The sequence below is a fragment of the Symphodus melops genome, assembly GCF_947650265.1.
Source record: "Symphodus melops genome assembly, chromosome: 16".
NCBI classification, from domain to species: Eukaryota; Metazoa; Chordata; class Actinopteri; order Labriformes; family Labridae; genus Symphodus; species Symphodus melops.
The window spans coordinates 4099136-4115693 of NC_136706.1; the positions used below are offsets into that span (position 1 = coordinate 4099136).

Sequence of the window (16558 nt, forward strand, 5' to 3'; positions counted from 1 at the left end):
GCTTCTTTTCTCTCCGTCTCTAGTTACAAAACTTGATGCTATTTATTAGGATCTTTTACCGACTCTACAGCCTGGGCTGCAGAGGGCATTAAGCTGACACAAACACTTAAAACAAATTGCACATCATTGACATTAATCAGGTTAAGTGGGCAGAGTAAAATTAGAGGAGTAGGTGTAGCCTGGTACACTTTGTAGACTACACACACACTTACACACTATACCCCAACCCCCACCCTCAAGTAATTAAAATCCCAAATGACACCATCAGGTTTGTGTAGGGGTGGGGGTTACTCCCAAAGGGGCAAGTTGTACAGTGCTGTGTTTAATGACCTCCCTTGCCATAATCTCTAACCTTTATGTTTTGCTTTCTGCCAATTTAAGCAAACAGAGCTTTATCAGTAGTCAGCTGTGAGGTGTACCTAAATCAAATGAGGTCATTAACCAGTGACGTCATAGGTGTAATAAGTATAATTACTGATGATAGCCATGCACAAAGATTTATTATTTGTGGACTGTAGGCGTTTTTGTTGGACAGTAAGTAAAGTAAGTCATCAGGAAGAGAGAATGAGATGCCGGAGAGGAGCCGCAGGTCAGACTTGAACCTGTGCCGCCTGTTTGGGGGACCATAGCCTTTGTAAATGGGGCGTGACAAAACCGCAAGACCATCTGTCCCCCTTGGCCTCTTCTTCCTCCCCATGATTTAATTGCCTCTAGACCATTTGGGAATAGCTGATAAAAAAAATGTAGGATGAATGTTTGACCCTTTTATGTCTTTGAGAGACAGGACAGTGGATAGAATTTGACATTGGGGAGGACAGGAGAGAGAGAGAGAGAGGGAGAGAGAGAGAGAGAGAGAGGGTGGGGAATGACATAGAGAAAATGAAGCCACATTGTCTTGTTTGTCCACTCCTTATTCCAGTACAAGTCCTGAAGCTTTGATTTCTTTCCCAGAGAAAGTACATGAAATGCCATGTTGAGGACAAGGTGTAAGAGGGCAGCAGCATATTTTCACAATTACAATCACAAAATATAATCCAAAAGTTCAAAGGGTTTTCATGCGTTCAAGACGAATATTTGCATGGCATCAAGCGCAAAACACAGACACATGCTGGTATTTTGGATTGTGGGGGATAGAGCCAGGGTGTTGACACCATACGTGAAATTCCTTGCCGGAGAGTCGTGGATCACAGAACTTTGTGAAGTACAGCAATGAGAGTCGAGAGCAGGGCACAGAGATGTAGAAAACTCACTTTGACTTTGTGAGGGTTCCTCCAGTGCTCTTTTAGAACCCGTTCTACTGTCATGTTGCTGGGGAGGATCACCACGTCGTTGTTGCTCTCTCTGCATGTCAGCTCACACTCCTCACCTGTGAAAGTGACACCGATCAAAGTGTGCACCCAGAAAAAGTCAAAATAAAAAAAGATCAGAAACAAAACACAAGGGAACATTTGCTGTGGGAACATAAAGAGTCGAACAAAAGCTAAAAAATAAAAGACAACGTCATCATCAAAAAAAAACAACAACAGAAATGTCAGTAAACAACAGGAGTGTTTTTGTTATACAGACCTATGCCGTGTCCTCTTCTGCAGGAGTACTGAAGGCTATAATGGAGGTTTTGAGGTAAAGAACACTGGCCTTTGCTGTGTGGGCACAGGCGGAATGACCCTGTCCAGTTTCCATCTTTCCTACAACGGATCACATTGGACCCAGCGCCCTGAAAACACATATATTGACAGACCAACAATTATACACACACAGTGACACGCAAAACACTCAGCAGGCCCAAGGACATTGAGATGGCAAAGGGAGGGAAATACAATCCAATTTTTATCAGGCATCCAAGCCACAACGCCTTAGAGGCAGAACAGATTAAAAGGTGTATCAGAAGTCTGTGGTAGCAGGACTATTCTGGAAATCAATAGCAATCTAATTAGCATGGCGTCAAATTGAGTAGGGCTAAGGGAGACAGGGAGAGAGACGGCTGGGGAGAGACGCGCATTCAGACGGGAGAAAGTGTAAAAAGTATCGGATAAAAGATGGCTGGATAGTGAGTGTATCGTGTATTCATCTAATATGCAACTAGATAATAGTACATGTAAAATAATCCAACAAAAACAAATATGTTTAATGGTTTATAAAGTGCTTATTTTACTCAGAATATTCACTTCCTCTTGAGCCAAACATTAAGGATGCAAAGAAGAGAGAAAAGAGAGAATCTCTACTTTTTTTTTTTTACACATGACAAAAAGAAGACAAACACATAGGTAAAGCAAGAATAGAAAGACAGGAAAGAGATGGACAGACCTGCTTGCATGGAGCGTGCAGCAGCCTCACCGTATGGGCAGAGCCTCCTGTGGCGGCGATAGCAGTATTACCAGCAGGATCAGAGCAGTTGAGTCTGCAGACGCTGTCAAAGCGGAAGCCATCAGTGCAGTGATAGGAGCCGTGGAAGATGGGAGGCGGGGGATCACAAGTTACCGGCTCACAAGCCCCCTCCAGCCAGCTGCCATCCTCGGTGCACTGGCGCTTAAATGCACGCCTGCAGGGGAAGACCATGAACATTTAGACTTGTGGGTGTTGTGCAGCTTTAGTAGGGTTCATATGCAGTACAAATTACAAAAAAAAACATGAAAAAGAAGATTATTTGCCTCTTAGGTTTGTTGGTGACATGGTAGCCCGGCTTGCACTTATACTTGCAGAGCGTGCCCACTTTCAGGCCTGTCTCATTGCAGCGCTTGGTCTGCAGCACAGCGTTGGGTACCGGAGGAGGAGCTGGGCAGCGAAGCTCACAGAGAGCCTCCGGAAAGGACCAAAGACCATCTTCAAGGCAGTAGAGAGTGTTGTTCGTACCTGGGGAGAATAGACGACAGAGACAGATGAAGAATGACAGTTTACAGTTTGAAAGGAAATCTGAACAAAACACAAAAAGAAGCACTTGATCAGAACTAAGATCAAATAAGGACCTTCATGTTTGCTGAATGATAATGAATGAAAAATAGTTGAATTCTTTGTTCATAACTTCATAGAACAGGCCACACTGCAGACGTGTCCACAAACATACACTGACCTCTTGATCTGATTCCCCAGGTTTCATGTGGACATCCAGCATTATAACACACATTTTTCACTTGAAGTCTTTACAATAAAATGTACCCAGGTTTGTATTGCTGCTGTCCACCTTCAAGATCACAACCAGACAACCAGTCGTTCATCTCACCTACGAGCTGAGCAGGCTCTTTGCACTGAAAGCTGCTCTTCTTTCCGTAGGTGGTGCCTTCAGGGAAGCTGAAATTTGCGGGATGGACGTGGTATTTGTCTGGCAGACCACAATCCACCGGCTCACACGACACCTGTTTGTTCCACTTCCCGTTTGCACAGGTTATAGTCACTGAAGAATCCAACTGAAAAATAATTAGAAAAAAACTCAAACAGTCGTTCATGTATTAAAACAGATGGATTGATAGCCCACAAATCCTGTATATCCTGTATTTGACTAGTAAAAAGCACTGACTCCAACAAGTCTCCATCAGTGCTGATGTTCCTGTATGTCACTAAGCCTCATAGGCTACCCAGCAGCTCAAGTGGCTGCTGATAGTGATTGCACGGTCAATGCATGGCACTCAGACAATTGATATCCAACAACTGCACATTCAGCCCTAACATAAAACAGATTGACTTTGGTGTAGGTGTGACAACCTCTCTCTCACACACACACACACACACACACACACACATAGAGTGAATCTTCCAACCTTGATGTGTTTATCTGTTTCCTACCTGCTTGTGGCTATGCACGACGTATGTTGCCTCTACTGTACATGATCACACTGCATCTTACAGTACAACTGAATCTTTTGGAAGAAAAACCAAGAGAAACACCGGACACACAGCAGCATACATGAAGCAGCCACGATGCACACGTATGCTTAGTTAGAAGAGAGTGTATATCTTTGGTCTTAATCATTACAATGCTGACTATTTTTGGCATTGACATTAAATAAAAACTAGATTCAGGTAATACAATGTGATCGTTGCTCCAGATAGTTTGGAAACAAACTGAGCAGAAGTTGTTAAAGTTGGGGGCTTTTGAAGAAACTCTGCAAAACAAGTTTTGGAGGCAAAAATGAGAGGTTTTTTTTCCCCCTCAAAATGAAAACAAACTCCCTCAAACGGACATAGTACATCCTGTGTGACTGGACCCTTACATGTTGTTGGAATGTGGGAGGAAACGGGAGAACCCAGAGGAAATCCACACATGGAGGGAACATGAAAAATTGTAAGCAATGCGTGGAAGGGCTGTATTCAAAATCAGCACTGCTAATGCTAATGTACAGTGACAAACCTAAAGCACAATTTAAGACCCTGTTTTTCATAGATTAACATCCCCTCCTTTTTCAACGTTGAGGGGAAAAACCCTTGATAAGAAACAGCAGCTGTACAGGTAACTGCTGAAGGAACTCAGGCTGATTTAGGTCTGACGGAGACTTGCCACATGTCTTTCATTAATTGTGTGTGCGTGCATCTGTGTATGTGTGTGTTTGAAGTCAATGTTTATACATCCAGTACACATATCAATATGTTACCATTCCTGATCAAGAGTGATGAGGAGATTGTGCAGAGAATTTATCATTAAGAAGTCAGTATTCGCTGGTATACGAGTTTCCTGGAAACAGCGATGGCAACCGTAATGTTTGCAAAACATTACACTTGAAAACGGCAATTTCTGGTTCCTAACTTTTCCAGCTGAAAATGTCCTGATCCAAGGCCTATTTCCTATTAAAACTAGCTTTAAGCTTCCTGTAAATTATTTGGCCTGTGGTATGATATTTGCGGAGATGAGACCAAAATGGGGAGCCACTGCATCATCCAAACCTCAACTGTTTTCATCCTCATCCATTAAATAGCACCATGTAACCTAAAAAGAATGCTAAAATCGATAGCACTGCCAAGAAATCTCACAACAAAGCTGCTGGAGTGCAATAATTTTGACGAAACCTGTGTTTTTACCATGAATTAAAGTCGATCCCTGTTTTGGTTTACTTTGATTACACAAATCTTTTTAATGATTGGCCAAACTCTAAGGCCACACAAGCTGGACTCAGTTAGCATTACGGATCTGTTGCTTCACAACCTTCTCCCTGTTCCCATGGAGGCCCTTTTTTCTATCTTTCATCTTGATCCTATTATATGATACTGCATAACAGTATCAGGTTCTCTCGAAAATAAATAAGCTCCTTTCATATTTGGATATCCAACAAAGTAACATATGCATAACATGTGAGTGCATGCTGCACAAAAGCTGGGTGTACAGTTGATTTAGTCAATCATATTAGGGGAGTCCAGGCATGGAAGAAATGTGGAAGGATCTACTTAGTGTTAATGTGTTGACCATAAACTTGGTGACAACTGTGGACTGTTGGAAGTTTGCTGATCCTAAAACTTGTTGTAACACCGCACACAAACATATGAAAACATTTTCTGTTACACATCTACCATGAGTTGTTTTGAGGATTAATCAAGCATGTTTCCCAGCATGCATTTGGTGTGTGTGCCTTTTTCTGCATCAAATACAGTATGTGTAATTGTGCAGGCACATTCTTTCGTTTAAGAATTTCACAGTCCCTTCCAGATTCATTTTCTGCCACTCTGCCTAATTCAAAACAGATATACTGAAAGACAAAACTCGTCAAAAAAGACAAACGCTTCCTTGTAATTAAGGGTTTTCCCAAGTTCAGATGGAATGCAAACACATAAGTCTTTTTTTTTTTAGTAAAGAGTTACAAACAGTTGCATATTGAGTTATTAAGAAATGACTTGGCAATGGATTTAAGTGTAATTTGTGTGTCTAGTCCTCATGAAAAAAGCCCTTATGAAACCGTTTTGGAGAAAAAGAAAAAGCAGCTTTACTTAGAAGACAAGAGTTTTTATTTGCCTGGAAGATACAGACTTGCTGCGAGGGGAAAAAAGTTGACAGTCGCTCAAATCATTCTAGAGAATGTGGTCAGGACAGTAACATGCGGCTGGGTGTTACAGAGAATCTGACAGTACTCAGAAGCACGCATGCTTCCAAGTACATCAAATTCTGGGAGGGATTAGATTTTTCTTAAAATAAAATAAAAGATACTAACATCGGCGTGGACGAAATGGAATTTAAACCAAGTGGAGTCACAAACCACCTTGATGGCCTTTGGTTTTAAGTGGAAGTGTTTAGAGTATGCACTCATCTTCAACCATGAGGAACCATTTCTCAGGGTATGTAAGAATTTAGAGGGTTTAATCAGTCTTCAGAGCAGCACAGGGACATGGATGTCGATAGTTCAGGGGCCAAACATCGGTTGACAGATGGAAAGAATTGTCTGATTTGAAATCACTCAAAAATTATCTATTATATGACCTTTTCTTTCTAGGTATGTATGTAATATATCTATTTTATTTAGGAAATACATTGTAAGACAAGGCTGTCTGCCAAGCAACTTGCTTTAATGTAAGGTTTGCAAAAAGCGCTTCCAAAATACACACATCAGGGAGCAGGATCTTTACAATACAGTACTGGTCTCTGCAGCTAAAACTGACAACGTTTCTTATATCTGCGTTAATCACCATGGGTTTTGTCGTTTCAAACAGACACATGTGATTCTCACTTTCAGTCTTGCAGTTGAGAATGTAAACGTTTTTTTTTCAGCAACATGCTGTTTATTTATTCACCTGACAACTCCCTCATGGAAGCAGTTTTAGGCATAAATATTAACAACATAGAAAAATCTATCTCGTCAATGATGGTCTCTTTTGCTTTTCTTTGGCCATACAGAGACATCGGTACTGATTTCAGTTGTTTTTATAACCTGCTACAAACTCCTCACAGGAGCTTTAATGGTGCACGAAAATCTTCTTCAGACTGATCATTTTTGGTGGCGATGAAACATCAATATTGAGCCATTTAGGTTGGATATGCTGGAAGCAGGAGTTAAATCCAAGTGACAACCTCCAGTGTTAAAAAAAATTAAGCCAATGTGGAAGTGCAAACAAAGTGCAGTTCCTCAAGTGTCCACTTGAGGCTGACTCCAAAAGTCAAGGCCCCCTTCATGGTTAATACGGTAATTAGCTATACAGATAGCTCGTTTCTCTTTTGCTAAAGACTATACAGGGGGACGAACGTTTTTAGAACTTATCCCCTATGATTAAAGATGACTTTTGTATACAGCTACAGGATTGGGCTCATGGTTAAATTGACTGACTGGCAAAGGTTTTATAACTGTTTGCAAAGAAGTTAAAGACCCACCTCAACTCTCCATCTTTGTCTGTTCCTTGACTGATTAAAAGTTAATTTGACTCATTTCTAATTTGGCATCTTCAGAAACCAATGTGTGATGTCTCTGAGACTACGTCCATTAGTAAGATAGTGGTTATTCCCCAATGCACTTTGATAATGGGTATTTACTATAAGTCATTTAAAGACAATGGATGAGCAATCCTTTACCAGGCAGGTAATGTTGGTTTGATGGATTTGTTTTTCCTTAAATGGCAGATGTCAGCAGAAAATAGTGTGTGTGTGAGAGAGAGAGAGAGAGCGAGAGAGAGAGAGAGAGAGAGAGAGAGAGAGAGAGAGAGAGAGAGAGAGAGAGAGAGAGGATAAAGGGAAAGAAAGATCGAGAAAACAGATGGCAATAAAACACACATATACTTGTAAGAGATGTGAAGGAAACAGATTGTTTCTGAAGATAGTGTTATCTAAGAAGGAGGAGTTCCCAGAACCGCTTTGACATCACCGAAACAAGAATGTAATTGGCTAATGAAAGGAGACAAGAACGTGCCTCACACTGCAGTTTCAACTTTAGAGTTGAGGTGTGTGTCTTTTTGAGTGCTTGTTTGGAAGAAAGAAGGAGGAGATCATTAAATTTAAAGACTTGAACTGAGGATTTAAGGCGAGGGGAAGTTGTTTCTTTTTATTTTGTCATATTTCTGATTACTTTGAAACAAGAGGTTCCCACCTATAAACCCATCAGTGGGGAAACTTGAGGAAGAAGAGCTCATTGAATTTGGACAGATTGATTTATCACCGGCCATTTGACGATTTCCTAAAATCACTTGACATGACGCACGTTATTTATTGCATTTGATGTTGAATGGATGTGCCTCTCAAATCTCTCGTGTCCTCTTAGTCAATTTCTGTCCTGCGGTCCGACAGTTCATTCAGTCCCAGCTACGCGGTTGCTGCAGTCGTAAAAACAACATAGTGCTTTTCCCTGATGGATTACAACTACCAACAAAGCCTGCTTTAGGATTTAGCATACTACATTGATTAGCCAAAAATAACAAACAAGCATTTTTTTTTTTTTTTTTTAAACTATTACTGAATGGTGTCTTTGTGTTCCTGTTTCTGCGATGCATCTTACAAAGGCTTTTGGGAGGACTCATGTACTGCTCCTGGAGGAAAAGGCAACTGGTGAAGTCATTTCCCAGCGCCTTTTTTTTTTTAACTTTAAACCAAAATTCAACAGGCATTTAGTCGAAGAACTCTCCTGCTATGTGCGACACATTATTGTTTTTATCTTTTAAATGCATGCTTTTGTTTATTATGACAGTGACAGTGTACACACAGTGTACAGTGGCAGTATACATCAACCTGTACTAAAGTAACTGCAAATTGATCGTTCGATATCCCACCAAAAAAACCCAACAACAACAACCTGATGCCTTTCAGTGGCTTGCATGCATGCAAAAAGTTTCCCTAAATATCAGGTCCTCTAAATACCTTTGAACTGTCAGTCATCGTTTGTGATGAACCTTTTCTATTCTGTCCTGCCCCCCCCCCCCCCCCCCCCCCCCCCCGCACCCCACTTCCTCTATACCCTCCTGCCCATCCCTCTCTGAAAAGCATAATTTATCACAAAATGAATTGACATTGATGAATGGCCACATTGTGCACAGTGCACTGTCAATCAAAACGTAATGCAATTAGAGGTCTCTGCAGGCTGAATGAAGAACCCTTCTGACAGTGTTTGTACATAAAGTAGGTATAAAAGTGGATGCAGTGCAGTTCTGCGCATGCACACATACACACACATTTACATTTAACCTACTTAACATGTGTGCAGAAACATTAAAAAAGCATCCATATGAAAGGTTCAGGCCAGCATGCTGACCAACTATTTTAAAAAAAACATTATTTCCCCGTCCTTTGAGCCTGTAAAAGTCTTTTTCTCCAGCTCTTTTTTTTCTGATTTAACCGTTACTCCTATAAAGCCTCACACACAAAAACCCCACACATACAGTTCCAGACTCAACTGCACATTAAAAACAAAATTTACCTTGTTCTCTGAACCTCCCGTCTCTCTGAGGGAGCATTAATAGATTGTCTTGTAGACTGCTTTACAGAGCCGTGGAGAAGGATAAAGCGTTTATACGGACTTTACAGCAGCTTGGCCCCCATCCAAAAGGCTTTACGATGCAGTGTCAACCACCCTGTTTATTTGTTTACTCGTGGTGTGTACGCATGTGTGTGTTTACTGTATCTGCTCACATCTGTGTCCTGTTTACACAGTGGAGATTGTCTGTACTTTACCCTATGTGTGTTGGTATCGACATGGAAGTGTTTAAGTGTGTGCGCTTCTGTGTGAGAGCGCGAGCAAATCTCTGCCCTTTAACAGAGACTTCAATGTGTGCGAAAATGAGCAGGGATGGAGCGAGGGAGGGAGAGGGAGCAGACACTATGCAATGATGTCATCGTCCCAGCGGAGGAGCGATACAAAGTGACTGTTTGAGGTGATGGTGCAGCGTACTCAGCAAGAGACTAAACACTATTATGTCTGTGCTTGTACACAGAATGTGTGCGTCTGCATATATATATATATATATATATATATATATAAAAATATATATATATATATATATATACACGATGTGAAGCGAGCCAGCAAGAGGAGGAGACTGGGGCGTCTCCGCTCCTCAGTGCAGCACTCATCTACCTGGATGTTCATGATGTCATCGTCCCTGGAGGCTTGCCGTGCCAAGCCTAGTTTCTGCAGGTGACAAAATAAACGCAGAGATAGAGGAGGAGAGGAGAGCGGAAAGAAAGCATGTTTGCACTCCTCTTTTATGGCCATGTGTGAGCTCGCGTTTGCATCAATTCATGTTCATGTGTGCATTCACAAATTCATGCCTGCACGCATGTTCCCATATGTTGCAGAAATGCTTTTGCACTTAAGTGTTTGCATGTGTACGTTAATGCACCCATGTGCTCCTTTGTGCAGCAAGCTCCCCCAACACGTGTGCAGCAGTGTGTTTACCTGGCTCTTGATGATGTCATCGTCCTGGTGGATTTGCAAGACGTAGCCAGAGTTGCAGGAGATGGTGCAGCGGTCTCCATTGTAGAAGTGGCGGCCGGGGCTACTGCACTTGAGCTCTGCATTGCGGATTAAGGGTTCCTGGCAGTCAATGGCTTCGCACGAATAATGTACACAACTACCAGCGAGCGTGTATGTGTGTGGGTTGGGTGGGGGGCGGGTGATTGTCGGTTAAAAGAAAGTGAGAGAGAGAGGGAGACAGAAGCAGAGAAAGAAACCACATTTAAAGTTACAACCAACATACATTTGGAGTATAAAATAACACTGCAAACATGGAAGCAGTCACACATCTGCTCACAAACAAAATATCCACGCACTGACTCAACCACATGCATCAATCAATGCCTGCTTAACATATCAAATCAATAAACCACATGGAGAAAAAGGCGGCCATTTTTGCCATGTGTGCGAAAGCAGCGTCTGTGTACTTTGGGAATAAAGAGAGAGGAGGATATATTATGTGCTAGCTACAATGGTGGAGTTTGGCCTGGGCTCCATGTTGGTAGCCTGATGGAGAAGGCATTTAATAGTCTTGGAGTGCTCAGATGCCCAAGGCACCTTTTTACAACAGTCCACATTTTACAGTATAGGGTTCCCTTATGAAGCCAACAGAGAAGGAGGGGAGAGAGAAAGAGGGGGATGTAAGAAAATACAGGTCTGGAGAAACATTGTTAAACTTGCTCCTGCAAGAATGGAATCCCTATTTTTCTGTTTTCATCTTTTTTCTTTTTTTTCCTCTTTCTGTTGCAAACATAATCTTTCTCTTTCCCCCCGGCCGTTTGATCCCTCGAATTATTGATGATGAAATTTCTAAATTTCCAATTTCAAAACCCTTTTCCCCCCACTAATGATTAGAGTGATTCAAAGGAGAATAACATCAAGTGAGTTCATATTTCAAAATCATATTTCATGTTTACAAGATGCAAACAGAAGAAGGAAGAGATGGTTTATAATGTCCAAGAGTCTCATAGAAGCATTTAAGTCTACATTTAAGAGGAACAGCGCTCAGTGCAATAGAAAAGAAAGTAGGACAAAAGAAGAGATGAACGAAAGAGGGGCATCAGAACAAGAAAATGTGATGAGTTGAAAACTCGAGAAAAACATCGGAGTGAGGAAAAAGGTGTGAAAAACTAAACGGAGAAAGGGGGAACACATACGTGTGCATGCATTTGCAGACAAGCATGGAACATAAAACTGAGTCATGTTAATAGCTCCTGTTGTTAACAACTCAGGGAAAAAGGGATGTGGTGTTTTGTGGAGGCATAAGTATTACGGGAAATGTGCTGCTCAAGCCCAGGAGAATGAGAGAGGGAGAGCGGGAGCAGGAGGCACAGAAAGGGGAGAAGTTAGGAGAGGAGAGCAGGGATGTGGCAAACAGTTGGAGGGAAGGGAAGATGACGTGAAAGTGAGGGATGAGAAGACACCAAGGGAAATCATATGATATTAAGAAGGAGAGAAGGAGAGGAGGAGATGTGGGGAAGGATGGGAAGTCAAGCTCGAATGATGTAAAAAAAAAAAAAAGGAGAAACTTTGAGAGTGGTGTATTCAGGACAAAAGGCAGATGATGAATCGGAGAAGAAACAGATGAATGACAAAAAAAAAAAAAAAACACAAAGAGACTGAGCCAGGATTCTCCACTGATGTTGCAAGGACAAAAATGACCGATCACGATATTATAATATGTTTTTCACCTCGTAGCTTGTGCAAGTAAAGTAAAATAAAATGTAATAAGAAACAATCACGTCAAAAAGAAAACTAGACAAAGTTGTGGAAATAAGTCAGCAAGAACTGGAAGACGCAACTAGTGTGTGTGTGTGTGTGTGTGTGTGTGTGTGTGTGTGTGGTAACAAAACAATTTCCTGGCTGATACAGATACATAGCAGTTTTAATCTATTTAGGTGCTCTTGGATGTCTCATTGGCACACAACAAAAGCCACAAACAGCTCTATCTCCCGGCACAGACCCCCCGATCGTCAATTCTTTGTGCAGAGGGTTGTTTGTGAGAGCCTATTCTTGTTGAAAGGACATCATCAGACTGAATGTTCTAATGCATGACAGTGGTGTGGAAATTGGTAAATTGGGACACCCAGTGCATGTGTGGTCTGGTTTAACAATGTTTGTGGGGATGCAGTCAACAACACATGTTCAGCAGTTCAAAATCAATGTGGAGTGTCAAAAAATTTGCGAATTTGTCGCTCGGCGGGTGTTAATTGTTTTTTTTTTGGTGGTCTTGAGGAATTACTGTAAAAACTATTTAGCGCCTTTCGTGCTTAAATCTGACCGTCTTTATTTATCTTTCAGATGCTCTGGAGAGCGCTGCGTAACCCCACGCTGCATATTTGAAGCGTGATGGACGGGTTGTTTGATTACTCAACTCGTTAGGATTGGAAAAAGGGCAACACTGTAGTGCTGAAGAATGCAAAAAAAAAGAACAAAAAAAACAACAACATTATAAAACGTATTACAAAAGAAAAACAGGCCCATTTTGGCAGGACGTTGGAATGAAAAAAGAATATTTGTATTCGGTGTGCACTTCAGCAGAACTCGACACAAAACAAACTGAGGTGGTAAACAAGATTTAGTGCTAGGGGCAGCGGCTCTATTGTTGCAAATGTGTGGAGCTCAGCAACAGGTCAGCTTAATTGTAAATTTCCAGCGATAATATATTTGTTGGCCCTCGAACCTTTTACTGTTAAAGCTGTGGCTTTGGGCAGACGTCTAACATTAAACAGCTTGTTGGCATCATTAATTAGTGAATGCCTCTGCCTCACACTGGAATAAACACACACACACACACACACACACACACACACAGCTCCTTGCATCTCGAGCCTCTGACTATAGGGGTTATACCTGAGAGTTGCTGGACAGGTTTATTTTCTGAACGACAGCCCGAACTGCAAACACTTTTCACATGTTGCATGAAAAGTTTGGATCTCTTTTGCTTTGTTGGATTTCATCCTAAGAATTGTAATTGTACTTCTGCGACCTCTCTGTGCCTTCTCCACACAGCAGTTACTGCATGTTTGCTCTGTTGTGATTTGTGCTAAGTATTTTCTGTTTCCCTATACAATAGGGATGATCCCAAACAGTCGGCCAAATATCGATGGATCAGAGTACTCTGGAGTAGTGATATCAATAATTGAAAACAACTTTAAGCCACAAATAGAGTTTTTTCATTGAATTGAATTTTTAGTTATAGGATATTATTATAGGAAGTCCGACCCTTTAGGGTAGGTGGCCATGTGGGTAAAGTATCCCACATGGAGTGTGATTAACAGAAACCTCAAATGATATACAGAAGATCGAAGCGTGATCCAAACGCAACCAGACTTATTTGAAGATCTTGAAGACGTCTCACCTCTTTGGATCAAGTGTCGATTTATCAAAGATATGATTTACTTAAGTTGTTGGGATCAATTGCTCAGTATTAAGTATCCAGATTAACTCAGCTTCAAGTACAGCAGTTTAGAAAAGGGCTGTTAAGCACCTGTTTTAAAAATTATTATTACCACATGGTCTCCCCATTTTTCTGCACTACAGAAGTAGCTGGTTAGCAGCTATTAGTCAGGTGAGTTACTGTGTTTTAATTATCTCAGGTGTTGTGCCAGTTTTTTTTAAATAGAAACATAAATATAAAATCTTTTATTGTTTGCAGTTTTGAATGCACTTTAAAACACATATACAATGATTTTGATTAATTTTTTTTTGTATTGTGACATAAACTTTTTTTCAGCCGTTGAGCTGCCGAATTTATATAACTCAGCTGATATCATAAATGTGCAGCGAGTACTTCAAAAAAGGGAAAAATGTACAGTAAAAACTTTCCTCTGTAACTTGTAAAAATGTGACATTAAATCAAACTTTCTTTAAAAAATGTGTTTCCATGCCTATGTGTGGCATGCACATAATTTCAGGATTTTATATGCATGTCTTTGCTTTTGATATGTGTGTAACACATGCAAGCCTCATGTTCACCAATCTTCCAATTCCCTGTTCCTTGGCCTCACCTCTGGCCTGTGGGGTTGTAGATTTCATTGCTCTGGCAACCGCTGATCGTGATGGGGTCGAAGGACTGGAAGGAGCGCAGGCCCACCCCGGAGATGGCCACAAGGCGAGACGCAAACATGACAAGGATGGCCTTTGTGTGGTAGAAGGCCACTGACAGGTCGTGGCTCACTGGGATCACCAAAGGGTTTGTGCGGCAGCTGAGGCGCCACTCACCTGTAGAGAGGATGTTAAGGACGGAGAAGATGGGAAAAAAAGAGCGAATGAAATGTACTGAAGGCAGGGGAAGTAGGACAGATCACACTTCAGGTGAATCAAGTAGTTTTCATTTTAAAAGCAAAGACAGTCAGTTGTCACCTAAACTATGGATGCCCTCTTTAGTGTCAACCAGCTGAACAGTGATGTTGCACTGAGTCTGGTCGATGTAGCCAGTCCCATCAGCTGCCAGATGTATAATCACAGCTGCTGCCACCATGGGATGGGAAAAATGTGCCTGGTGGAATGAAAAACAAAAGGTAAAGAACAAATGTCCAACAACTTGAATACTCTACATTGTTCAGTGAGGAACTGCATCACAGTCACAATTCAGTGTCTTAGATTACAATTTATACAAACATAGCTGTCTGACAAACAGGGCTTCTCCATTGAGCCCATAATAATACTAGACCATATTTCAATGTAGAACAACATATTTGTCAACCTTTTAGCTATCATTTGGCAACAGCTGATGATAGCATTAAACTTTCTTTTCTAGTCAGGTTTGAACAAAAAAATCGATTGATGATGCCTTTTAGTCCTCAGAAGACTGGAAAAGACAGACCTAGTGTCAGGCTCAGCCAAGAACCCAAGAACTCCTGACAGTTTGTTAATAACTTTGATAAATGTGAAATGGACTCGAGCTTGTATAGCCTTCCAACTACTCAAAGTGCTTTTACGCCACGTCAGACCTACGAATTCACACTCTGATGTCAGAGGCTGCTATGTGAAGTGACCATCAGATGTGACTAATCCCATTCATACATATTCATATGCTGCTGACCAAGCAGCAGGAGAAAGTTAGGGTTAAGTCTGTTGCCCAAGGACACATCGGGCATGAGGCTGCAGGAGTTGGGGATCAAACCCCCAACCTTCCAGATGAGAGATAACTGAATCACAGCTGTTGTAGCCACAAGAATAAAAAACAAACTTTGGTAATTTGTTCCAGTGACAGAATACTGCTGAAAGTGTAAAATGTTCACTACATAGATCGTACCTTTAGCCAATAATTAGGATATCCCCATGTTGACTCATGGGCCTCGCGGCAGGGGAACCAGGCGTACTGAGACACTCCATCTGATAGGTCAAACACCTTGGACTGGCACGTCTACGGGGAAGAGAGAAAAAGAAGATGCATCCTTGTTATGACTTACATGTCGAGAAATATTGTGTATTCAATAATGTAAAGAGGTAGCATAGAGCACTGGAAGAAGTCTCAACAAGTATACATATTGTCTTGTGTGAACAAGTTAAACACAAACCTGTGGTTATAAGATACATATATTGTGGCTGGAAAATAACTATGTTGTTTGCATAAGATAACTATCTTATGTCATGCTTATCAAGTTAAATGTGCAGAAAACACAAGTGGATAATAACATTTGCACACTAAACAAAATTTAAAGAATCCCTTTTTGGACCATCTGGTACTCCGTAGTGAACATCTTCTTTTAAAAAAGAGACACAAGAAACAGCTGATATGAAACAATCTGCGCTGCCAACACCATAATAATAAATCCTTTCTATTTAACAGATAACACCTTCTTAGGAGAAAGTGAGGGACCATGTTATTATTATGATGATGTTGTAAGAAATGTAACCGAAATATTTAACTATCAACTTGCAGCAACTTGCCAGCTAGCGAGTTATAGCACGTTTCACTTGTCAATCACTTGCAAAGTTTCTCTAGTTTTTTTGCTCAGCACGTTAAATCAGACCTTAAAAGTTGAGAAATGTAAACGTCCTGTAGTCCAGTGGATGAGGTATTCAAACCATATAAACATGACCATTAGCTGCATAGTGAACCAACTTGTATTTTACTTGACAGGCTTGAGTTTCTGACTGTCTTGCCCTTAAAGGCTGTGACCTCTGTTTTCCACAATTGTCAGCTGTTTGTCTGCTGCTCGTTCTGACGTGCAGCTGACGTCCATCCAGTGCAGCACTGTTTGTTT

General features: G+C 41.2%; 1 protein-coding gene across 2 annotated transcripts in view; it reads right to left on the reverse strand.

Annotated features, from left to right (window-relative positions):
• Positions 1–16558, reverse strand: part of pappaa (pregnancy-associated plasma protein A, pappalysin 1a) — a 97763-nt gene that overhangs the window by 25627 nt on the left and 55578 nt on the right. Inside the window, exons 11-19 of one of the 2 annotated variants that reach the window (XM_079363576.1) lie at positions 15604–15714; positions 14709–14844; positions 14354–14567; positions 10287–10461; positions 3218–3401; positions 2649–2850; positions 2335–2539; positions 1567–1714; positions 1251–1366 (exon numbers count right to left, since the gene is read on the reverse strand). In XM_079363576.1, the coding sequence (XP_079219702.1) occupies positions 1251–1366; positions 1567–1714; positions 2335–2539; positions 2649–2850; positions 3218–3401; positions 10287–10461; positions 14354–14567; positions 14709–14844; positions 15604–15714 (1491 nt within the window). Of the gene's footprint in view, positions 1–1250; positions 1367–1566; positions 1715–2304; positions 2540–2648; positions 2851–3217; positions 3402–10286; positions 10462–14353; positions 14568–14708; positions 14845–15603; positions 15715–16558 lie in introns of both variants that reach the window. The other variant, XM_079363575.1, reaches the window with a different exon arrangement.